General features: G+C 42.3%; 2 protein-coding genes across 5 annotated transcripts in view; both read right to left on the bottom strand.

The window, feature by feature from the left end:
- Positions 1-1,767, bottom strand: part of hltf (helicase-like transcription factor) — a 73,910-nt gene extending 72,143 nt beyond the window's left edge. For both annotated transcript variants that reach the window (XM_059993339.1, XM_059993346.1), the window contains exon 1: positions 1,640-1,767. The gene's annotated coding sequence lies outside the window, so the exon portion shown is untranslated. The remainder of the gene's footprint in view (positions 1-1,639) is intronic.
- A 13,472-nt stretch (positions 1,768-15,239) lies between these two features.
- Positions 15,240-26,693, bottom strand: part of LOC132407081 (transmembrane protein 145-like) — a 74,177-nt gene continuing 62,723 nt past the window's right edge. For 2 of the 3 annotated variants that reach the window (XM_059993368.1, XM_059993373.1), the window contains 4 exons: positions 25,970-26,090; positions 23,971-24,180; positions 21,941-22,009; positions 15,240-15,490 (listed from right to left, as the gene is read on the bottom strand). In XM_059993368.1, the coding sequence (XP_059849351.1) occupies positions 21,950-22,009; positions 23,971-24,180; positions 25,970-26,090 (391 nt within the window). In that variant the 3' untranslated portion in view covers positions 15,240-15,490; positions 21,941-21,949. The other variant, XM_059993381.1, reaches the window with a different exon arrangement.

Raw genomic sequence — 26,693 nt, 5'->3', positions numbered from 1 at the left:
TCACTGTATGTTTCAATGTATAGGTGATGAAAAAAACTTGAATCTTAAAACCCATTTTGGTTTCCAAAGGATAAAAGATTTCAAAATGACAAAGCAGCTTCACTGCACCTGAGATCACCTAAAAGTTCAAAGTATTTTTTTAATAAATCAGAGCGCATATATGCCACCATATACAACCCTAAGATACATTTTCCTGCATGCATTCTCAGCAAACCTATACAATAGCAACAATAAAATAATCAGTGAAAGATCAAGCACAGTGCAGAAAACAACAAACTGTGCAAATTCAAATATAAATAAACAGCAATAAACAATGAGAATTTGAGATTATGAGATAAAGAGTCCTTAAAGTGAGATCATTGGTTTGGGGAACATATCAATGGATGGGCAAGTGAGTATCCCCTTTTGTTCAAGGGCCTGATGATTACCACTTCCTGAAATAGGTCTTAATAAATTTGGCTCTAGGATTAAAACGCAGTGAATACATAAACATGCTCCAAAAGTACCACAACCTCATCGTGATTTGGAGGCTTGTGTGCCTCGATGACCTGGAGAATTATGCTTGTTGGAGTCAGGGATTTATGCTTTGGCTATTGGTAGGGTCACCCAAGTCTGTAACACGTAAGATACAAGAGATTCTGCAGATGCTGGAAATCCAGAAGAAGAAACAAGCTTCCACATGCACTGCAATCTCATACGCCTCAACTTGGCTTTTGTTAATATCTTTACATCTTCTTGTTCAATACGTGTGTAATGTTTCACTTAGGTTTCAACTCTAGGCGGTGGTTTAATCAGTACTGTCTTGGCATCAAACTTTGTCCACAACATTAAAAGCCTTCTAAAGAATGCTCTCGGGTCAACACCCATATAGAAATGCACTTGCACGCCAATACCACTAGGCACGACATATTCAGGTGCCAACTATGCAAAGACAACCGGAAAGCACCGTGTATGTTTATAAACCAGGTAATCGAGATTTTCATCTGAGCGGATAAACAGTTACTGGACTTTGTTGGGAACTGGAGTCACGACCAAAACATTTCAAATCCTACTCAAAACCGAACAATGAGACTGAAAGCTGTTAGGTAGCCTACTTTCAGCTCAATCAGGACTGAGAAAGGCAATGATCGCTTTTAAGGTTTGCCTCTCTGACTCATATAACTTAATTCTGAATCTGATGGATGGCCCAGGCTCTGGCGCAGCACCGATCCATTTCTCCAGCCGTGATGAAGAGGCAATTTAAACTACACAGCTGGAAGGAACGATCGCTGTGCCTTCTAACATTAATCTGAAGTGAAGTGATGCTAACAGGAAACGTAACCATTTCCACTCCCCTCCTTTCAAAAATAAAACCGTTAATTCACTGTCTTTCTCAATGACAAACCAGGCCCCAAAACAAGGCAATGACTACATTCCCGCCTGCCCTGTTCGATTTCCTATAAATATTCAACATTGGCTCAGAATTACAAAGCTCTCAAGAAATGGCATGATGTGAAGGCGCTCTTAGCACAGTATTTAACCTGAGCTCCAAGTTTAAACAGGACTCTGATACGAACGTCTGCAGCCCAGTGCTCATGAAAACATTTTAAAAGAAACGCAGCTCTTAATCCGCAACTCGCACATGAAAGCGTTTCACTACCTCTGCAAATAATGATAATCTTCAGCACAAAAATCAAATCGACCCCCCTGTCAGTGATTTCCAAAGCAAAAAGGCCTTAAATGAGCAAGCACCGGGGCGCAAAGCTTCCTTTTACTTTCACATTCGCAGGCAAGGTTCATGCTGATTGACGGGAGGTTTCAGCCATACACACTGGCTCCTCGCCTCCGTCCAACCTATAGAAGCGCGGAGGAGGCGGGTGTGGGGTGACGCAAGACAATAGATGAGTTGTGGCAGCCAATCGTCAACCAGTTACAATTCCCGCCGTTCCAACTCTTAAAGGTGGAGTGTTGACGTTGTAAATATTATGAACTGTAGAAACATAGAAAACATGCAGCGCATGTAGGCCCTTCGGCCCACAAAGTTGTGCCGAACATGTCCCGACCTTAAAAACTACTAGGCTTACCCATATCCCTCTATTTTACTAAGCTCCATGTACCTATCCAGGAGTCTCTTAAAAGACCCTATCGTATCCACCTCCACCACTGTTGCCAGCAGCCCATTACACACACTCACCACTCTCTGCTTAAAAAACTTACCCCTGACACCTCCTCTGTACCTACTCCCCAGCACCTTAAACCTGTGTCCTCTTGTGACAACCATTTCAGCCCTGGGAAAAAGCCTCTGTTTATCCACACGATCAATGCCTCTCATCTTGAACACCTCTATCAGGTCACCTCTCATCCTCCGTTGCTCCAGGAGAAAAGGCCAAGTTCAGTCAACCTGTTTTCATAAGGCATACTCCCCGATTCAGGCAACATCCTTGTAAGTCTCCTCTTCACCATTTCTACAGTTTCCACGTCCTTCCTGTAGTGAGGCAACCAGAACTGAGCACAGTACTCCAAGTGGGGTCTGACCAGGGCCCTATATAGCTGCAACATTACCTCTTGGCTCCTAAATTCAATTCCATGATTGATGAAGGCGAATGCACTCTATGCCTTCTTAACCAAAGCATCAACCTGTATAGCTACTTAGAATGTCCAATGGACTTGGACCCCAAGATCCCTCCGATCCTCCACACTGCCAAGAGTCTTAGTATTAATACTATACGCTGCCATCATAGTTGACCTACCAAAATGAACCACTTCACACTTAACTGCCACTTGTCAGCCCAATTTTGCATCCTATCAATGTCCCATTGTAACCTCTGACAGCCCTTCACACTATCCACAACACCCCCAACCTTTGTGTCATCAGCAAACTTACTAACCAGTCCGTCCACTTCCTCATCCAGGTCGTTTATAAAAATCACGAAGACAAGGGGTCCCAAAACAGATCTGTGAGGCACCCCACTAGTGACTGACCTCCATGCAGAATATGACCCATTTATACCCACTCTTTGCCTTCTGGATCCACAAAGCAATGTTCCCTTGGATCCCATGCCTCCTTACTTTCTCAATAAGCCTTGCATGGAGTACCTTATCAAATGCCTTGCTGAAATCCATATACACTACATCTACTGATCTTCCTTCATCAATGTGTTTAGTCACATCCTCAAAAAATTCAGTCAGGTTCGTAAGGCACAACCTGCTCTTGACAAAGCCATGCTGAATGTTCCTAATCATATTATACCTCTCCAAATGTTCATAAATCCTGCCTCTCAGGTCTTCTCCATCAACTTACCAAATACTGAAGTAAGACTCACTGGTCTATAATTTCCTTGGCTTTCTCTACTCCCTTTCTTGAATAAAGGAACAACATCTGCAACCCTCGAATCCTCCGGACCTCTTCCATCCCCATTGATGATTCAAAGATCATTGCTAGAGGCTCAGCAATCTCCTCCTTCACCTCCCACAGTATCCTGGGGTACATCTCATCCGGTCCCAGTGACTTATCCAACTTGATGCTTTCCAAAAGCTCCAGCACATTCTCTTTCTTAATATATACATGCTCAAGCTTTTCAGTCTGCTGCAAGTTATCACTACAATCACCAAGATCCTTTTCCATAGTGAATACTGAAGTAAAGTATTCATTAAGTACCCCTGTTATTTCCTCCGGTTCCATACAGACTTTCCCTCTGTCACACTTGATAGGTCCTATTCTTTCGCGTCTTACCCTCTTGCTCTTCACATACTTGTAGGATACCTTGCGGTTTTCTCACGGCCCCTTCTAGCTCTCCTAATATCCTTTTTATGCTCCTTCCTGTTAGACTTATAATCTTCTAGATCTCTATCATTACCTAGTTTTTTTAACCTTTTGGAAGCTCTTCTTCTTGACTAAATTTACAACAGTCTTTGTACACCACGGTTCCTGTACCCTACCATAACTTCCCTCTGTCATTGGAACGTACCTATGCAGAACTCCCCACAAATATCCCCGGAACGCCTGCCACATTTCTTCTGTACTTTTCTCTAGAACATCTGTTCCCAATTTAAGCTTCCAATCTCCTGCTTGATAGCTTCATAATTCCCCTTACTCCAATTAAACACTTTTCTAACTTGTCTGTTCCTATCTCTCTCCAATGCTATTGTAAAGGAAATAGAATTATGATCATTATCTCCAAAATGCTCTCCCACTGTGAGATCTGACACCTGACCAGGTTCATTTCCCAATACCAAATCAAGTATAGTTTCTCCTCTTGTAGGCTTATCTACAAAGTGTTTGTACATATTATGTCAAGAAACCTTCCTGAACACACCTAACAAACTCCATCCCATCTAAACCCCTTGCTCTAGGAAGATGCCAATCGATATTTGGGAAATTAAAATCTTCCATCACGACAACTCTGTTATTATTACACCTTTCCAGGATCTGTTTCCCTATCTGCTCCTCAATATCCCAGTAAAGTTATTGACCCATTCCTGGACCCTAACCTCCACCCACAGAGACTCCATAGACAATCCCTCCATGGTGTCCACCTTTTCTGCAGCCGTGACACTATCTCTGATCAACAGTGCCACGCCTCCACCTCTTTTGCCTCTCTCCCTGTCCTTTCTGAAACATCTAAAACCTGGCACTTGAAGTAACCATTCCTGGCCCTGAGCCATCCAAATCTCTGTAATGGCCACCACATCATAGCTCCAAGTACTGATCCATGCTCTAGGCCGGGGGTCGGCAACCTGCGGCTCCGGAGCCACATGTGGCTCTTTTACGTCTGTGCTGCGGCTCCCTGTTGCTTTGGGAAATAATTGGTTGTGGCGACCCTTTTCCTGGCACATCCGAACCGACTCACAATTAGATAGCCTATGGGGGTTTGCGAGCACAGAGCTTTGGAGCCTCTGCGCCATGGGGGGCAGGTTGAGGGAGGCTTAAAAGTGAGGCTGAAGATTTCGAATAAAGTTTTTTCCTTCGACTGCAGTTACCGACTCCGTGTCGTAATTTTAGCGCTGCGTGTAGCACACCGCTACATGGTCAGTATTTAATTAAAATGTATTTTATGTTGGTTTGTTAGTTTTTGAAATGTAATTCTAAATTTGAAGATTATGGTGATCTTGTACAATCTAAATAAGACGTTGTGGCGACCCATTTCCTGACACATCCGAACCGGCTCACAATTAGCCAGCGTTCAGGCTAAGGGAGATAGCCTGCGGGGGTTTGTGAGTACGTGTCTTTTGCAGCATCCGCGCCCATGGGGGGCGGGTTGAGGGAGGCTTAAAAGCAAGGCTGTTTAGTTCGAATAAAGCTATCTTTGACTGCAGTTTACTGACTGCGTGTAGCACACCGCTACAACGTGTTTTTATCGCTGGCTGTCCAGAGGGGAGGTGCTGAAACGCTTTGTCGCGTGTCTGGAAGAAGTGAAAACTTTCCTGGGCAGCAAAGGGCTCACCTTTCCTGAGCTGGAACAGCCAGAGTGGCTGGAAAAGCTACACTTCATGGTAGACATGACAGCGCACCTGAACACGCTGAACACAGCTCTTCAACGGGGTAAGGACGTACAGCCCTGCACATGTTGGAGGATGTTTTGGCATTCGAGCGCAAGTTGACGTTGCTTGCCAGAGATTTACAGAAAGGCACATTGTCTCACTTCCCCAATTTGAGAGAGTTCAAACAAGGTCACGACATGATAAATTCGGAGTATTTACATTCTGCAATCATCGCAATGCAAACATCGTTTGGGAAACGCTTCTGTGAGTTCAGAGAGGAAAAAAACACATTATCCTTCCCGGTCACTCCCCTAAGCATCGATCCATCCCTACTGAATACGACTGCATTGTCAGGTGTGAGTCAACCTGAACAAGTATGATAAATATTTTAATTGCCTATTATTTTACGTATATTCATATGTTTTCATTGTTCAGTGAAATAGTCCTTTCATTTTTCAGGTTGACAGCTGGCTGACGTTATTTTTGGTTTGCTGCTGGCGGCAAATTTAAGTTTGGCGTTTTTCATAAATACAAGAAGGACTCAAATAGACGTTGAGTATTTTACTTAAAAGTAACCTTCAACCCAACGTCTTTTTTTCGGAGTTCAAAATGTTTTTGTTGCATGCAGAAATGTAATTTCGTTTTCTCTGCAGGAGTTCATCAATTTCATAAATGCAACACATTATAGTTTGTTTATACATAGCATAAAGGCAAAACAAAACGTTGAATGCAGTGTTATTTCATTTCAAATGTCAAACAGGTTTTGCGGCTCCCAGTGTTTTCTTTTCTGTGGGAAACGGGTTCAAGTGGCTCTTTCAGTGGTAAAGGTTGCTGACTCCTGCTCTAGGCTCATCTACTTTGTTCACAATACTCCTTGCATTAAAATAGAGACATCTCACCGTCTATCACCTGCCTATCCTCCCTCTCGCATTGTCTCCAAGCTTTCTCTATTTGTGAGCCAACCTCCTCTTCCCCAGTCTCTTCAGTTCAGTTCCCACTCCACAACAAATCTAGTTTAAACTCTCCCCAGTAGCCTTAGCAAACCTCCCTGCCAAGATATTGGTCCCCCTGGGATTCAAGAGCAACCCGTCCTTTTTGTACAGGTCACACCTGCCCCAAAAGAGGTCCCAATGATCCAGATGCCCCCTGCTCCAATCACTCAGCCATGCATTTATCCTCCACCTCATTCTACTCCTATACTCACTGTCACGTGGCACAGGCAGTAATCCCGAGATTACTACCTTTGTGGTCCTGCTCCTCAACTTCCTTCGGAACTCCCTGTAGTCTTTTTTTCAGAACCTCTTCCCTTTTCCTACCTATGTCATTGGTACCAATATGTACCATGACCTCTGGCAGTTCTCCCTCCCACTGCATGATCTCTTGGACACGATCTGAAACATCCCAGACCCTGGCACCTGGGAGGCAAATTACCATCCATGTTTCTTTCCTGCGTCTACAGAGTCTGACCCCCTAACTATAGAGTGCTCTATCACTGCTGCCTTCCTCTTCCTTTCCCTCCCTTCTGAGCCACAGGGCCAGACTCTGTGCCAGAGGCACGGCCACTGTCGCTTCCCCCAGGTAGGTTCCCCCCCCCAACAGTACTCAAACAGGAGTATTTATTGTCAAGGGGTACAGTCACAGGTGTACTCTCTAGAACCTGACTTTTCTCCCTCCCTCTCCTGACTGTGACCCACTTGTCTGTCTCCCATGGCCCTGGTGTGACCACCTGCCTATGACTCCTTTCTATCACCTCCTCGCTCTCCCTGACCAGACGAAGATCATCAAGCTGCAACTCCAGTTCCCTCACGCTGTCCCTTAGGAGCTGCAGCTCAACACACTGGGTACAGATATGGCCATCTGGGGGGGTGGCAGACTCCAGGACCTCCCACATCTGACACCGAGCACAGAACACCAGCCTCAGACACATACTCCCTTTCCGCAATTAACACAGGTGGACCTACCTCGCCTCGTTACCGGCTCAGCCCGTTGAGCCAAAGCCCTCTCACTCCGCCGCCCGCTGGATACGGCGGTCTTCTTCTTAAACTTTTCCCGCTCTACTGGCTGAGGTCACGCGCCTGCACAGTCTTGCTCCGACAATCCTTAGCTGTTCGCCTGCGGCCTTCTTGCTCCAAGTCAAAAACCGCTGAAGATTCCTTGTCTTTTTAAACATTTCCTGCTCTGCTGATATAGGATATCCAAAATGGCAGGAGATGCCTGAATGAAAAGGCAGCGGGATGGGAAAGAGGCCATAGCTGGAAAGCAGTGGGTGAAACCAGGTGGGTCAGAAAGAACAAGAGCTGGAGAAGAAAAGAATCTGATAGTAGAGTGGACAGTAGGAGAACGGGAAAGCAGAGAGGACTGAGGGGGAAGTAATAAGCAGATGAAAAGTGTAAGGTCAGAGTGGGGAACAGGGGAAGGGGGAGGTTAATTTGTTCGCTAGAAGAAATCGATATTCATACCTTCAGGTTGGAAGGTACCCAGACAGAATATTAGGTGTTGCTCCTCCACCTTGATGGTGGCTTCATCTTAGCACAAGAGGAGGCCATGGATCGACATGTCGGAACGGGAATGGCAATCGGAATTAAAATGTTTGGCCACCAGGAAGTCCTGCTTGTGGCAGATGTGCGGAGGTGTAATTTTCACTGTGTCTCAGTTACAATATGAACCAATTCCAATTCCAGGTCTATCAGTCACTGCAGCAGCTGAGTCTCTGCACCACCCAGCCTGGCCAGAGACTTCCAAAAAAATGGCTGACCGGTGAGGGAACGGATTTCCTCTGTCCTGACTGACTGACCCATGATTTGAGCACTGCTGTCCTGGTTCCACATACCCTGGCCAAGGAAAATGTTATCTCTGCATCTGGCTTCTCAAAGAAAAAATGCTTCTTCTTCACTTAAGAAGTAACAACTCTGCAACTTTCAAAGTCACTCATGGCATCCCATGTGATTGTGACAAAAAGAAATCTGTTTGTACTCGCTCTTGATTTTCCTGGAGTGACAGACCATCCTCTCGGTTCTCTAACACCTCTCCAGTCAAACTGCAGAATAGTTCTGAATCAAGTCATAATTAGATCATCACCTGGAACAACATCCCTTCCTGCCCATACACTAATCGTTCTGATGACTCCCAGCACCGATCTTTAGCTCCCTATTTTGTATCTAAATGTTATATACCGTATAGTAGCTAGGGTAGCTAAGACTTTTGCACGGTACTATAGTAATTTTATGTATTGCACTGCACTGCCACAAAAAAAAACAAATTTCATGACATATGTGATGATAATAAAACTGATTCTGATATGGGTCTCTATTGTGGACTGAGAGTGGGAAGGGGCAGGGCGAAGGGATTCATGGTTGGGAAAAGGGGAAGGGAGGCACCAGAGAGACATTCTGTAATGATCAATAAACCAATTGTTCGGAATCAACTGACTTTGCCTGGGGTCTAAGGGCTGGCCATGCACCCATGCCACCACTCGTCCCTAGTGCTTCTTCTCTGCCACTTCTTCTTCTCGGTCCTATACCCCTCCTATGGTGCGCCACCCTCACTATTCACAACATCCTTTCCTCCAGCCTATATACAGCCCTACTGTTCTGGCTGATCAATCATCCTTGGTTTTGATCACTCCATCATTGGCAACAATGCCATCAGCTGCAAGGACCTGGTAAAAGAATTCCCTGTTTTTGTTTCTCCACCTTTTGGCTGTACAGTACCAGAAAACAACCTTTGCCCACGTGTTTGGTCACAAGGATAGTAATTATGTGCAATGAAATTCAATTACTTTTGTGAAAGTTCCACTACACAAGAATTGCTAAATATAAATGATAACTTATTTTAAAACTGACTATAAATATTAAATATGTCAAATGGCATTTATCAAACAGAATATCACTGTATTTAAAGCTCTACACAGTGGAAATTCTTTTATTCCCTTGAAAATTTTCACTGTATTCAATAAACTCCAACCCTTTATGCTCAGGAAAGACCGTCGTCTTTTTGGACAGATTTCTAGAGTGAGGGCAGATCAAATACAAAGAAAACTCAATAGATTGCTGCAGCAACTGATGAATGGCAAATTTCAATTAATGTGAATAAGTACACAGTAATGATAATGATACTAGCAATGGAAGTTAAATAGCTTTAGGCTGCAGGGCTACTGAATCAAAAGCGCACTAAACTCAACAGGGCTGTGCACAAAGCAGTAAGGAAGTCATACCAATAGAGCATTGATTGCAAGAGGTAATAAGACTCTGCAAAAGGCAAATTGGTTGGCTACACTCATGTGTAATTCTGGTCATATATCACCAGGTTATTCAGGCATTAGAAACAGAATTTAACCAAAATGTTCAATGGCTGCTTTCAGAGAAGGCACAGTATCAGGCAGCATGGTAGCCTATCAGTTAGCATAACACTATTAGGGCACCAGTGACACTGGTTCAATTCCCGCTGCTGCCTGTAAGGAGTTTTTATACGTTCTCCCCATGTCTGTGTAGGTTTCCTCCAGGTGTTCTAGTTTCCACCCATGTTCCAAAGATGTATGAGCTAGTAGGTTAATTGGTCATTAAGGTGTAATTGGACAATGTGGACTTATTGGGCTGAAAGAGCTTGTAGCCATGAAAGTGCTGTATCCCGAAATAAAGTAAAGACCCTGTCTGCCTTTTACATGTGAACAAATTGCACAAATTAAACAAAAATTGTAGGAAATATTCAGAGAACTGTCAAACATATATACTGAGAAGTATAGACTTTACATAGCCCTTTCCTGCAAAAGAGTAGGCCATTGTTATACTTTGCCATTATTTTGAAGAGTGACAAGAATGTTTACCTGGAGGTATACCAGAAGTAGCAGCTAGGTATAACACACAAAGACATAAAACTGAACTGGTTTTGTATTTTATTTGTATTTCTAGGGCTTACAAATATAATCACATTTACTTTATTACTATAATGATTTACTTCAGAAGTATTTAACTCAGTAAATTACTTTCAAATGTCTGGAGATTGTACAGGGCAAGTTTTTTGCAAACTTGGTGAAAAGGTTGAAGAGCCTAGGATAGCTTTCTCTGATAGATGGTGCCTATAAAAGGTATTCTTCCCCCTTGGGAGTTTTATTGTTTTACAACATTTAATCATAGTGGAACACACAAAAAACGCTGGAGGAACTCAGCAGGCCAGGCAGCATCTATGGAAAAGAGTACAGCTAATGTTTTGAGCCAAGACCCTTCAGTGGGACTGGAGAAAAATGTGAAACCATCTCTACAAAGGGATCTAAATCTGCTTTCCATGGGGATCGCTCCCTACGTGACTTGTTTGTTCAAACTTCCTTCCTCACTGATCTCCCTCCTGGCACGCACCTTGCAAACATGATAGGTACGACACCAGCCCCTATACCTCCTTCCTCACCACCATTCAGGACTGCAAACAGTCCTTCTAGCTGAGGCAACATCTCAGCTGTCAATCTGTTGGGGTCATCTATGGTACCCAGATTTCCCTAATGTGGTCTCCTCTACATCGGAGAGACTGACATAGACAGAGGGACCGTTTTGTTGAGCACCTGTGCTCTGTCCACCACAAAAGGCAGGACCTCCCGATGGCTACCTCTTTTAATTTGACTTCCCATTCCCACTCTGACATGTCCATCCATGGTTTCCTCTACCGCCATGATGAGGTCAAAATCAGGTTGGAGGAGCAACAACTCATATTACATCTGGATTGCCTCTGACTTGATGGTTTGTACATTAGTTTCTTTATCTTCCAGCAACTTTTCATCCCTCCCTCCTTCTCTCTTCCTCTATTCCCCATTCTGGTTACCCTCATACCCCTTCTCTTCTGCTCACCTACCCATTAGTTCCCTCTGGTTTCCATCCTGCTTCCTTTTCCTCCATGGTCTACTATCTTCTCATATTAGATTTCTTCTTAATCAGCCCATTACCTCTTCCACCTACCACCTCCCAACTTCTTACTTCATCCTCATTCCCCCATCGACCCACCTCCCTTCTTACCTGGTATCACCTTTCAGCTGCTAACTTGGACTCCTTTCCCTCTTCTTATTCTGGTGTTTGTCCCCTTTCTTTCCAGTTCTGATGAAGGGTCATAGCCTGACACATTCATAGACATTACCTGACTTGCTGAATTCCTTCAGAATTTTGAGTGTTGTTTTAAGATTTCCAACATCTGCATTATCAATTTTTATCCAAACCTATGTTTCAATATTAAAAACATCCATGCTACTTTATATATTTTGCACCTATTCATTCTAGGCCCTCCTTTTCCTAATTTCCGTAACTTTATTAAACTGTCCGCAGATTTTATTTAAGATTCTAGTTTTGATTGTTTTGTTCACACCTTGTCCTTATGACTTCTATTTTTTTTTACAGAATTGTTAGGCACTGATATTTTCAGTTTTGCGTTTGGATTTCGGAATCCAAATTCTGAAAATATTGCTAAAGTTAATTATCTGAGATGATTTGCATAATAGAAAATTGTGTTAACTTAGAAAACCTACAGCACAATACAGGCCCTATGGCCCACAAAGCTGTGCCAAACATGTCTTTACCTTAGAAATTAGCTAGGGTTACCCATAGTCCTCTATTTTTCTAAGCTCCATGTACCTATCTGGGAGTTTCTTAAAAGACCCTATCGTATTCACATCCACCACCATCGCCGGCAGCCCATTCCACACACTCGCCAAAAACTCGTAAAAAACTTACCCCTGACATCTCTGTATCTACTGCCAAGCACCTTAAACCTGCGCCCTTTCCTAGCCATCTCAGCCCTGGGAAAAAGCCTCTGACTATCCACATGATCAATGCCTCTCATCATCTTATACACCTCTATCAAGTCACCTCTCATTCTCCGTTGCTCCAAGGAGAAAAGACTGAGTTCACTCAACCTATTCTCATAAGGCATGCTCCCCAATCCAGGCAACATCCTTGTAAATCTCTTCTGTACCCTTTCTATGGTTTCCATGTCCTTACTGTAGTGAGACAACCACAGGTGTTAAATCAAATCAAACTGAAGTTTTATTATCATTAATGCCCCTCCTCCCCTTCTTACCCCATCCCTGACATATTTAGATGTTTGCCTGTTCTCCATCTCCCTCTGGTGCTCCCCCCACCCCTTTCTTTCTCCTGAGGCCTCCCGTCCCATGATCCTTTCCCTTCTCCAGCTCTGTATCACTTTCGCCAATCACCTTTCCAGCTCTTAGCTTCATCCCACCCCCTCCCGTCTACTCCTATCATTTTGCATTTCCCCCTCCCCCCTCTACTTTCAAATCTCTTACTATCTTTCCTTTCGGTTAGTCCTGACGAAGGGTCTCGGCCCGAAATGTCGACATCGCTACTCCCTATAGATGATGCCTAGCCTGTTGTGCTCTAGCAGCACTTTGTGTGTGTTGTTGTTTGAAAATCTAAATATACCACATCCACTGGCTCTCCCCTATCCACTCTACTAGTTACATCTTCAAAAAACTATTAGATTCGTCAGACATGATTTTCTTTTCACAAATCCATGCTGACTTTGTCCGATGATTTCACCTCTTTCCAAATGTGCTGTTATCACATCTTTGATGACCGACTCTAGCATTTTCCCCACCACCAATGTCAGACTAACCGGTCTATAATTCCCCGATTTCTTTCTCCCTCCTTTTTTAAAAAGTGGGGTTACATTAGTCACCCTCCAATCCTCAGGAACTAATCCAGAATCTAAGGAGTTTTGAAAAATTATCACTAACGCATCCACTATTTCTTGGGCTACTTCCTTAAGCACTCTGGGATGTAGACCATCTGGCCCTGGGGATTTATCTGCCTTTAATCCCTTCAATTTACCTAACACCACTTCCCTACTAACGTGTATTTCCCTCAGTTCCTCCATCTCACCAGACCCTCGGTCCCTTACTATTTCCGGAAGATTATTTATGTCCTCCTTAGTGAAGACAGAACCAAAGTAGTTATTCAATTGGTCTGCCATTTCTTTGTTCCCTATGATCAATTCACCTGTTTCTGACTGTAAAGGACCTACATTTGCCTTGACCAATCTTTTTCTTTTCAAATATCTATAAAAGCTTTTACAGTCAGTTTTTATTTTCCCTGCCAGCTTTCTCTATAATCTGTTTTCCCTTTCCTAATTAAGCCCTTTGTCCTCCTCTGCTGGTCTCTGAATTTCTCCCAGTCCTCAGGTGTGCTGCTTTTTTTTTGCTAATTTATATGTTTCTTCTTTGGACTTGATACTATCCCTAATTTCCCTTGTCAGCCACGGGTACACTACCTTCCCTAGTTTATTCTTTTGCCAAACTGGGATGGACAATTGTTGTAGTTCATCCATGCGATCTTTAAATGCTTGCCATTGCATATCCACCGTCAACCCTTTAAGTATCATTTGCCAGTCTATCTTAGCTAATTCACATCTCATACCTTCAAAGTTACCCTTCTTTAAGTTCAGAACCTTTGTTTCTGAATTAACTATGTCACTCTCCATCTTAATGAAGAATTCCACCATATTATGGTCACTCTTACCCAAGGGGCCTTACACGACAAGATTGCTAACAAACCCTTCCTCATTGCTCAATACCCAATCTAGAATGGCCTGCTCTCTAGTTGGTTCCTCAACATGTTGGTTCAGAAAACCATCCCACATACATTCCAAGAAATCCTCTTCCTCAGCACCCTTACCAATTTGGTTCACCCAATCTATATGTAGATTGAAGTCACCCATTATAACTACTGTTCCTTTATTGCACACACTTCTAATTTCCTGTTTAATGCCATCCCCAACCTCACTACTACTGTTAGGTGGCCTGTACACAACTCCCACCAGCGTTTTCTGCCCCTTAGTGTTATTCAGCTCTACCCATATCGATTCCACATCCTCCAGGCTAATGTTCATCTTCTATTGCGTTAATCTCCTCTCTAACCAGCAATGCTACCCCACCTCCTTTTCTTTCCTGTCTATCCCTCCTGAATATTGAATATCCCTGGATGTTGAGCTCCCATCCTTGGTCACCCTGGAGCCATGTCTCTGTGATCCCAACTATATCATATTCATTAATAACTATCTACAGATTCAATTCATCCACCTTGTTACGAATGCTCCTTGCATTGACACACAAAGCCTTCAGGCTTGTTTTTACAACACACTTAGCCCTTATACAATTATGTTGAAAAGTGTTGGTTGCGGATTTTTATTTCTTTTTTTTTACCTCCTCCCATAGATGCTGTCTGGCCTGCTGAATTCTGCCAGCATTTTGTGTTTTTAATGTTGAAAAGTGGCTCTTTTTGTTTTTTGCCCGGATTTGCCTGCCTGCCACTTTGACTTTTCACCTTACTATTTTTTGCTTCTACCCTCATTTTATACTTGTAAACACTTGTCACTTGTCTCTCTGCACTTGTTCCCATCCCCCTGCCACATTAGTTTAAACCCTCCTAAACAGCAGTAGCAAATGCTATAGATTGTGGTGCTGAGATAGAGGATCAACCATGATTGTATTAAAAGGTGGAATGTACTCATAGGGCTGAGAGGCCTACTCCTGCTCCCCTTTTCAACATTGCCACGTAGAGTAAGGAGAAAAAGCCAAAGTTGCATCAACATAAATACATGGTTTTGATTTTTTTTCAATTAGTATTGATCAAAGTAGAACTCTTGATGGTTTTCATTTATGTTCCCAATAGTTTATCTGTATAGAATTTCAAATCTTAGGAGATTAAAGCTTCATGTTGTCGAAATCCAAGTGCACTTACCTTGAAAAATGAACTCAGGTGTTGCAAATGTCAACATAAAAACACACATTTCACCATGATAACTTTAATATTTATTTCTTGTACAAGAACATGCTTGAAGTACAAAGCATAAAAGATAACCTGCAGAGTACTTGAGTGTTCTAAAGACAGTATGCTGATTATGGCCTTGCCTTTGGACAAAATACTACTGATAATGTTGTAAGACTGGGCATTGCATGTTCACTTTTAGTATTGGAGTTGTGTTAATAGAAAGGAGTGGCTTTCCTGCAGATAGGGATCTTCAGGATTCTTCAATAAATCTGAAAGTTTGTTTCAATTAAACAAAAAGAGAAACAAGTTAATTATTTTACCAGACAGAAGATAATGACAGTATGCATTTAGAATATGTTATGGTTTTGTACCTAATCCATGTCAAAATTGTAATTAACAACTGTAGCTAAGCATTACATCAATACAATTTTCCCCCATTTGCTTCATCAAAGTGTTCCGTAATTTTGAACATTTTTAAAAAATTCTCCTTAACCTTTTCTTTTCAAATCTAAGTTTTTTTAAATTCTCCATGCAGTTAATTATAATTCCATAAGATAAAAACAGAAAAAACAGAAAAGCTGGAAACAGTCAACAGGTCTGGTAGTAGAAGTGCAGAATGAAAGACAGAGTTAACATTTCAGGACAATGAACTTTTATGAGAAATCTAAGTTCTGATGAAAGGGCCCTAACCTGAAACTCTAATTCTATTTCTCTCTCCACAGGTTCTGCAAGACCTCCTGTGGTTTAAATGTCTTATTTAAATGAAAACAAATTGTATTTGCTGCTTATACTACATCCAATCCAGCTTGGGGTGACGTGGAGGAGACACATCTCTACCAATGAAGGTGTAAGGTGCTCCTTCCCTCTGCTGGCCTGCAGGTCATCTTTGGGCAAAGGTGTAGCACCTGGATCACGTGAAGCCATGGGAGCAGGTGGTGGATGGTCATATGAGCAACTAGTACATATCACAAGTCCTGGTTATACAGTCACTGACACCAGATAGACAATATCTGAAGAGTATTGTTAATGGCTAGGGACCACCTATCTTGTAAAGACACTGCTCAGATGAAGGCAATGGCAAATCACTTCTGTAGAAAAGTTTGCCAAGAAAAATCCTGGTCATGGACCATGATCACCCATGTCATATGACACAGCACATAATGATGATGAATCAAATTTGAAAATATAGAAAAAGTTAATGTCTGTTCTATTATCTATGGTTTGTAACAACCTCAAGTCCTTTTTCAAATGTGCATGCAAGTTTTGACACGAAAAGCTGTAATCTCAAACACAAGAACATTTAGAAACAGAAAACCTACAGCACAATACAGGCCCTTCGGCCTACAAAGCTGGGCTGAACATGTCCCTACCTTAGAACTACCTAGGCTTACCCATAGCTCTCTCCACATAGCCATCCAGGAGACTCTTAAAAGACCTCATCGTTTCTGCCTCCACCACTGACGCTGGCAGCCCATTCCACGCACTCACCATTCTGTGTAAAAAACTTACCCCTGACATCTCCTCTGTACCTACTTCCAAGCACCTTAAAAATATGCCCTCTCGTGCTAGCCATTTCAGCCCTGGGAAAAAGCCTCTTACTATCCACATGATTAATGCCTCTCATTATCTTGTACTGTTCTGATCAGGGTCAGAACATTACTTGGGCAGTTCTGCAGCATGAATATACTTATAAACATCATTTTCAAATACAAGTCAATTTTATATAAAATTACAAATATTTAAAAACATAGAAATAATTGTTAGAGTGATTTTTAGGTCCTTTGGCATTTTCAAGAAGACTTCATCGTCACTACCTGGATTATCTAACTCTGAATACTCCTCATACACTCGATATTTGCGCTCTGCATAATCCATGGCTGTCTCATCAGCTTTTTGAATCATTGCCATTATCATTTCCCAGTCACTCTCATCTCCTGGGGGCTCGTCCAGGCGGAGTACATACTCTGCGGTTTTAAGTATGTGCTGTTTAACTGGTACCCATCTTTTATATTTTGCGTCGTCTGGGAATTAGTGTGGAGATATTTCAGGGAGAGATTTTACCCATATATATGCCAGGATGCCACCTATTGAGATCAAGCAACGTCAGGTTGAGAACCCTGATGACCCAAGCCAGCCCTTGACAATGATTATGGCCTTCGCTTCCGGGGAGAAATGGAGCATTTTGTCAGAGTCGTCCTCACTTAAAGTCACATATGGGAATTCAGAACTCTGGCGTAAGCTTGAGGAAATGGTTGAAATTCACCAGATGCACCCTAAAGATTACACGAGTTGGTAAAAGTGCCCAAGGAATACGTGGGACAGAATGGCCCAATGAGTGTGGGACAGTATCTGGACAACTATCGGGAACACCAGCAATGTAAAAAGGTATTGCTTTTTTAAAGGGGAAGTGAAGCAGCAACTGGGGAACGATAATGGCAGTGATTCAAAAAGCTGATGAGGCAGCCATGGATTATGCGGAACATAAATATCGAGTGCATGAGTATTCCGGGTTGGATAATTCAGGGAGAGACGACCAAGTCTTCCTAAAAGTGCTGAAGGAATGGACTGAGCTTAGCCCAACAGGAAGTTTTAGATTTAGGCATAATGGTGGAGTCAACCTACTCTGCGATAGTTTCCTGGGCCAGTGAGATAGTCCGAAGAAAGTGCAAGAGAGATCGTAAAGTGGCCATAGTGGATGCAGCTGCTGTGATGTCCCAGAGAGTTTGTTTTGCTTGCCAGCAGCCAGGGCACAAAGCGAAGAATTGCTGGAATAGACGTGGGAGGGTAAAGGAGTTTATGTGCTACAGGTGCAGCCTATTGGGACATGGTTGGAGGCAGTGTCCAAAACAGAGGAAAGAAAAACAGGTGAACGTCAGAGCAGACACACATTCTCTCACTCCATCGGTGCCCAGTCTGACCAATCTGACTGTCGATCAGATCAAAGAGCTAGTAAAGACGGCTTCTAGGTCTGGAAAAAGATGTGGTGGTGGGCCCCACTGCCAGCGCTGGTGATCCGCGGATGTACACAACGGCATTGATTGTTAGGGGGACAGCAATGCAATATGTTAGTGTACACAGGAGCTTCAGTATCAAAAACAGACCTACCCTTGTCAACAACACGACAGGCCATTTATATTAGTGGTGTAGGAGGGGAAATGGTGAAAACAGAAAGCGAGTCACAAATACTCGAAATCGGGGGAGTGCAGCTTCCAGTGTATTTCTAGGTATGTCCAAATATCAAGGGCACTATCCTTGAAATAGACATCCTAAGGGAAGCAGGAACTGTTAAAGATTCAGGAAAGGGAGAAATAATATGGATAAGTCAGGGGCAGCAAATGTGTACAACCAACAGAATACAGAGCCTGGCTAGCCTTGTCACAGCTGCCCCGATCACCAGAGACTGGAGCCAGGATGGTGTCTGTGGGTTACTTTGTCAGTGGTTCCCAGCAGTGTGGACTACACACAAGCAAGATTGTGGTTGAGTAAAGAAAAGCCCAGTTAAAAGAGAGGAAGGGCTGTATAAGCCCCATAAACAGTTCCCTATAAAAACACACTGACAGCTGACCAGGGTATAGTGAAGGAACAAAAACACCAGGGGATACTCAGAGAGTCATGGCCACCGCTAACTCGCCTATATTCATTAACAACAGGCTATACTGCCCTTAAGACCAGGCCGAGATTGCATCTCATAGTGGCAGGCCCTGCAACAATCCTGAATGGCCTGTCTCCAGTCCCTCCGAGGGCAGACATCACTGTGAATAAGGCAGCAGAGGAACAAGAGGCAATTGAAATTGCAAGTGTGAAGGAAGAAATGACAGAAGCCAGTTCAGTAAAATTATATGGAGGCAGAAGAGGAGGGATGGCGGAGAAAGGGAGCAAAGGAGGGACCAGATGGAAGCTGGGCACACGGGAAGGAAAGAGTCGCCATGGCCTCACGACGTATTAGGGAGATATTACTGAAGTTATATCATGGGGTAATTACGGATTGCGGGGAGCCTGGGGCTTACAGGGATAGAATGACACAATATGTGAAAGACCTTTGTAACCAACATAAAGTGTTGAAGGACCGAGCAAAACAACTGCAACACATTGCTGATCAGAGAGAGCCAGAAGGAGACAGTCCTTCCACAGCCCAGCGACCAAATCACGGTGAGGCCAGAAAGGCCAGGGATTTAGGACCACAGATAGTACTGTTAACAAATGCTGCTTGTGTCTGTGTGCAGACTCGGTGAGGCAGCCAGTGGAAACACTGGACTCAGGTTAAAGCACACGACTCACCCTCTTGCTGCTCCCACAGACAGAGCGGGGGATCAATTGTGTCCAGTAGCCATGTAATTACAGAGAACCTAAGCGAGGAACACCAGCCGGCCATGCCAGACCTGACCACAGCTGATGAAAACATACCCGGAGGAAACGCAAAGGCAGAAAACACCGAGAGCGTGGCAGGAGACACAGAGAGCGTGACAGAAAACCATGAATAGCATGCTAGAGTGTGATGATGGTGGTACTCTGTAACGAAAGCTGGTTGCTGAAGATAGATGATTAGTTTAATAGCATTTTCTATCAGTTTAATAGAAAAGACTGGAAAAAAGACTGGGAGGGATTTTTAAGTTAAAGCAGAGACAGCAAGTTTCACAACTCTGATGGCATTTCAGACTGCACATGGCATCTGAAGGCAGTCACCCTCAGTCTGAATGAGAAACTGGGCCCTTTCAGCAGTTGGGCCAGTGATCGACTGGACAGTTTGGAAGGGGGTGCCACCAGGGAGAGGTCCTTGCAGACATTTACGTAGAGGCTGTCGTGGTTTCTCGTGCCCCACAAACGACCAGGAGATGCAGAAGATTCTTCAAGAAGTATTAAACTTTAATTTGCAAATGCTGAGACAGTCAGTGAGCTCCTCACCGATTGCCTGATCCCTGTACATAGCATTTTTTATAGCAATCTCCTGGTTTAGTTGCATTAGCATATACAATCGGTCTATAGTTGCGCATCCGCCACTATTGTTTCTACCCATTGACTTAATCATGTTCTAATGTACATCTCTTAGCTACCTCTCATTAACACACCATTGTCTTCTACATTCTTAAGATTTCATTCTCAATTGGAAACATGCATAGCAAATAGCAAATTTAAAGCTGACCACATAGTTTTGGTTACACAGCAAACAATGCAACTTTTATACTCCAATAAGGCCACCCCAGATCCTTCCTGTACATTGATGAGAGAGCCTGTGGGTGCCCCTCAAAAGAGAGTTACAGTGAACAGAGAATGAAGGGCTGAAGACAAAGGAATGTGATTAAGCTGCAATCAGCCTGCAGGGAAAGAGCCAACAGGCACAGGAAAGAAGATGTGTTCACATTTCTAGAACAACCTCACTGCTTAACATTTGCTAGGTAGCGATTAGGGAATGCTAGGGTGGTATCAAGGCACAAAATTGGGGGGGGGGGGTTTCAAGGCAGGGCATTTTTGCTGCCCTATTTGACTAGATCCGCTTAGGTTGGCCTTTCCTGGTATAGTACAAGTTTATTTTTGCCCAGGAGGGCCAAGAGGAGGGACTGTTAGAGTGACTTTTGGGTTCAGGACATTTACCTTTAGCAAATGGCTTTGTCTACCAGTCTTCTGTTCCTTCACAATGTATTGTGGATTTAATTTGGAACAATTCATTTCCTAAAAGCTGTGAATCCCAGACCACAGATGATGCTGGCGTCTGTGGGATGGATATGAACAGGTGGTATGAAGTTTGCATGTAGCTTCAAAAGGAAGCATTGTCTATACTTTGTAAATGTGGAATTGTCCTTTGTGTTTAGCAAATAAATACCGAACCCCACTTTGGGCCAGCAGACCTTTCACCGAAAGTGCCTCTGTGTGACGTATGCTGTACCTTGTTTTGTCCAAAGAAGCTGCTTTGTACCTACCAATAACTCTCTCCAGTGATTTCATTCATTCAACAACAATAATTATTTAAAATAGGGGGATGCTTGAATAAGCAGATTGTACAACATAATAGATGATAGTGATCAAAAGTTGGACAAAAGAGAGGTACACAATATGAATCTACATAGAACCATAGAACATTACAGCACAGAAACAGGCCTTTTGGCCCTTCTTAGCTGTGCCAAACCATTTTTCTGCCTAGTCCCACTGACCTGCATCTGGACCATATCAATCCATATATCTCTCATCTGTGTACCTGTCCAAGTTTTCTTAAATGTTAAAAGTGAGTCTGCATTTTCCACTTCATCTGGCAGTTCATTCCACACTCCCACCACTCTCTGTATGAAGAAGCCCCCCCCCTCTAATGTTCCCTTTAAACTTTTCCCCCTTCACCCTTAACCCATGACCTCTGGTTTTTTTCTCCCCTAGCCTCAGTGAAAAAAGCCTGCTTGCATTCACTCTATCTATACATGAAAAGTGTTGCAAATCTTCAGTGCCTAAAACAGCCATTAAAAACTGAGTTCTTTCATATTTTTTCTGACTCAATAATTGTCCTTGAAGGGCAAAATTTAAGACTACACAAGCTACTTCCAATTAATAAAGAATACACATAGCCCAGATTTAGCAATTAACCACTCCACTCATCAGGCTCCAGGTCACAGTCAAGGGAGATAAAAGATGGTGATCACAAATATTTGAACAGCTTTGGCTGGAGAAATTCTGCTGCTTAAATAATCAGTTTTAATTTAAGGAATATTTTGATTAAAATAATTACTGTGTTATACCTCTTGCTTTTAAACAAGACCAAGTCTGTAATCAATTTGAGTATCAGTTCTTTCCAAGAGATCTGCATCCTGCAGAAAAAAAGAAAAAAATGTTAAAATGCATGTTGGAAACAATATTGAATGCCCAAGAAAGTACATTCAAAAAAGGGAATTAAGGGTTATGGGGAAAAGTCAGGTAGGTGGAGATGAGGCCATGTCCGGATCAGCCATGATCTTATTGAATGGCAGAGCAGGCTCGACGGATCAGATGGTCTACTCCTGCTCCTATTCCTTATTTCTTATGTTCTTAAAGCAAGAAACAATTTCAGTAATAAAAATTGAATTTGATTAGAATATGCTAGGATAAGACTACAGTTATCTTATCTTCTTCTTTATTAATTGTATGATTATGTAAGTTTTCACTAAATCTTTCTTTCTTCATTTTTCTCCAAATTATAAATAATGGAATTCTTTAAACCTCCTTTAGACTTCCTTTCCTTTAAAATCCATAGCTGTAACGAACATATTTTATACAATCCTGTCAACTTTTCCTACTCCTTCAACTGTCCTCTCAAATGAACCCAACTTTTCCCTAGTTTAATCATATTTGAAAGATATACATGCAGGTACAAATACTCCTAACCTTAAGCAATAAATACTAAAAATAAAAATAATCATATTTGTCTGCTACATTTATATTAGGTTCAAAAAGATCTAGAAATAGAGAGTTCGGACTTTTTAAAATTACTCAATTAAAAGTTCACTTTAAAAAAGGTATTGAAATCTCTTAACTGGTATTCATCCTTTACTGGCTGAAGCATAGGATACTGGAATAAGGAGTTGGACGATACTCAACATTTTAAATTACTAATCGAGACATCTAGAACACTGCATTCACTTCTGGTTATCACATTACAAGGATTTGATAGCATAAGAAAAAATATAGGAGTGATTAAGAAGGTTGACACCACATCCAGAGTACTACATTCAATTTTATATGATAAGAAAAAGTAAGGAATGATTAACAAGGATATTGAAAATAGAATCAGGTTTGATTTCACTGGCATATGTGGTGAAGTTTGTTAACTCAGAGGCAGCAGTACCATTCAATACATAATAATAGAGAAAATAATAAGTAAATCAATTACAGTAAGTATATTCATGTATATTAAATAGTTAAATTAAAAATAATGCAAAAAAAGAAATAATAAGAAAAAGTGGGGTGGTGTTCATGGATTCAATGACCATTTACAAATCGGATGGCAGAGGGGAAGAAGCTGTCCTGGATTATGAAGTGTGTGCCTTCAGGCTTCTGTACCTCCTTCCTGATGGTAACTCTGAGAACAAGGCATGACCTGGGTGATGGGGGTGTTTAGTAATAGACGCCACCTTTCTGAGGCACCACTCCTTGAAGGCGAATGTTGCCAAGACTTTGTAAATTTTACAATAAGACCAGACAGAATGGGTGAACTTTATTTGAACAAAGGCAGCTCAGTGGAGATTTAAGTGAATACAAAATTATGAGAGTCCTAGATAGATATATAGATAGAAAGAACCCTGTTCCCTTGAAAGAGATATGAGCAAGCCCAAGTTACTACCCAAGTGATTGGTAAAGGTGTAAGCAGATTTCCTTTCACCTCAAATTGGTGGAATTAAAGCACTCATTGAATTTAAGCTGTTCTTTGAAGACGATTATCTTCTGTGACCAAGAGTTGAGAAACACGATGTCAGCATAAACACAGAGCTATGAGGCCATAATCTTATGAACTAAATGTCTAAGTATCACTTTCAGATTACAAACACAGATTCCCACTCCAGGGACTGCCACATGCTGTTTTGAGACTCATATAAAACAAACAGTCAGTATTTGCAGAGAAAGGAATGGATTTAACATTGCAGGTCAGCTAAATTTTAACTTTGCTTTTCTTTCTTCACATGTGCTGTGTTACCTGAGGAGTACTTTCAGTATTTTCTGTTTTATTTCACATTTCTTGCATATGGAATATTTTTATTTTACATTATTAAGAAACTCAAGATTGGTTTTACCTTACCTCTTGCAAGGTACAGTTTCTTGGCCCATTAGCAGTGGCACCTCTGGAATTATTGTTGATGAAGTTAATGACACTGATATTTCTGTGTATACGATGTCCAAATTTCACAAAGCTCTCCTTGGATTCTGATGCATATCTCATAAGTGCAATCCGTGAGGTGTCAATGTGAAAGGGAAATCTCGTGTTTGTACGGAATGGCCTGGTTAGAAACTAAACAACAAAATGTATATTGAATTTATGACAGAATACATCCAAGTATTAGTGAACACTCTTATGTAATTTGACCACATTGTGAGTCATAGAACTTGGAAATCCACAGCACATTACAGGCCCTTCAGCCTACAATGTTCTGCCGAGTCATATGAATTTTATAAGATGTAAAATGCTACTTTCCTTTGGGATTGTATTTTTGACTTGTATTCACTTTATTGTCATATGCAAACTCTAGCAATGTTCTATGTGGCAGTGGGGAGCATTCTGACCGGTTGCATTACAGTCTAGTATGGAGGCTCCAGTGCACAGGATCGAAAGAGGGCGCAGAGGGTTGTAGACGCAGCAGTTCCATCCTTCCCACCATCAAGGACATCTTCAAGAGAACACCTCAGCAGGCAGAATCCATCACTAAAGGCTTTCACATCTAGGACATGCTTTCTTCTCATTACTACCATCAGGGAAGGAGATCACTCAATGATTCAGAATCAGCTTATTCTCCTCTGCCATCAGATTTCTGAATAGTTCATGCACATATGAACACTACCGCATTGTTCTTTCTATTGTACTATGTATTTATTTTGCAATTTATAGTAAATTTTATGTACTTGCACTGTACTGCTGCCGCAAAACAACAAATTTCACATCAAACACAAGGAATCTGCAAATGTTGGAAATTCAAACAACATATACAAAATGCTGGTGGAACACAGCAGGCCAGGCAGCATCTATAAGGACAAGCACTGTTGATGTTTTGGGCCGAGACTCTTCATCAGGACTAACTGAAAGGAGAGATACTAAGAGATTTGAAAGTAGAGGGGGGGAGGGGGAAATGCGAAATGATAGGAGTAGACCGGTGGGATGAAGCTAAGAGCTGGAAAGGTGTTTGGCGAAAGTGTTACAGAGCTGGAGAAGGGAAAGGATCATGGGGCGGGAGGCCTCGGGAGAAAGAAAGGGGGAGGGGGGAGCACCAGAGGGAGATGGAGAACAGGCAGGGTGATGGGCAGAGAGAGAAAAAAACAAACAGCTAAATATGTCAGGGATGGGGTAAGAAGGGGAGGAGGGGCATTAACGGAAGTTAGAAAAGTCAATGTTCATGCCATCAGGTTGGAGGCTACCCAGCCGGTATATAAGGTGTTGTTATCATGCAAGTTAGTGATAATAAACCTGATTCTGATTCATGGCTGAATGTACGCACAATCCGATAAAAAATCTACATGCAGCATTATCACAGATGCAAGCATCAGAGGGTGTTGCTGTACTGAGGCAGAGATTAGTGTTGTGCAGGGTGGTTCAGGAATCAAATGAATGAAGTGAAGTACATGCTCCACTGGCATGGATCTTTAGGCTGCAGGCAATGGTACTTGCAAGGAGATGGCATGTCATAGATTTAACAAAATGACGTACATATATTATATACAGTAAATACAACACTGTTCCAAATACAGTCCTGATAGTCTTTTCTTTAGCCCACAGCTGTCCTGGAACCATGCAACCATGGCCTCTCTAGGCTATGATATTAGGGGGTTGGCACTGCTTTTAGCTCCTAATAGTTCTCTACGAGAAAGCGATGGTGGGGCATCCAGAGTAGTTACAAGCATGTAACTTTGTCATGAAAGTTTGCTGGTTATGTTCTTGACGTGACCTTTTCAGAAAATTGTCAATGTTAGAGTTCATTTTTAATTAGTGAAACTGCAAGCACTCGGATAAGAAAGTAGTACACACGGTATGTTAGTTCAGTGTATTAAGCTACACTCAGCAACATAGTGACTAAAGATCTTTCACTTACCAACATAACAAAGTAGACGTAGAATTTCAAAAGCAGCGAGATTGTACACACAACACGTTCACGTTTCCAGTTTGGAATCATGAATTGTCCAAAAAGGCTACTGACAGGTACTGCAAAAAACCTTTGGAAGAGGGGGAAAAGTTAGATAAGGTATATACAAAAGTTGATCCAATTGTAATCGCCAGTGTAGAGTTCCAGCATTTCTGGGGGATTGAGCAGGCAAGAACAGAATTTATAGTCCACCCCTAATCGTTCCTCAGTATCTCTGATGAAGTTACTTCCTCTGCACTGTTGGAGAGCAATAGTGAACAGCCGAAGTCAAGATGATATGCAAATACAGAAGCAGCCTGAAGTGGGTGATGCTCCCTACACTTGCTGTTCTTGGTAGCAGATTCAGGGGTTTGGGACGCACTATCAGTGAATAACACCCGTACACTCTTCAATGACGCACACTACAGTGGGATCAGTGCACTTCGCAAGTTTATTTAAGGATTTAGACTCAAAATCAGTTTCTATACATATGAGTAACACTAAATTTGACGTGGTATAGGTTGGGATCATATCAATACACCAAGCTTCAGAATATAAGGACATTCCTTTAGAACAGAACTGAGAAGGAATTTCTTTAGCCAGAGGGCGGTGAATCTGGGGAATTCATTGCCACAGATGACTGTGGAGGCCATGTTTCTGGGTATATTTAAAGTGGAGATCGATAGATTCTTGA

The sequence above is a fragment of the Hypanus sabinus genome, chromosome 2 (genome assembly GCF_030144855.1).
Source record: "Hypanus sabinus isolate sHypSab1 chromosome 2, sHypSab1.hap1, whole genome shotgun sequence".
In the NCBI taxonomy this organism is placed as follows: Eukaryota; Metazoa; Chordata; class Chondrichthyes; order Myliobatiformes; family Dasyatidae; genus Hypanus; species Hypanus sabinus.
The sequence above is the reverse complement of the archived record's forward strand: the minus strand, read 5'-3'. Positions and strand labels throughout refer to the sequence as shown.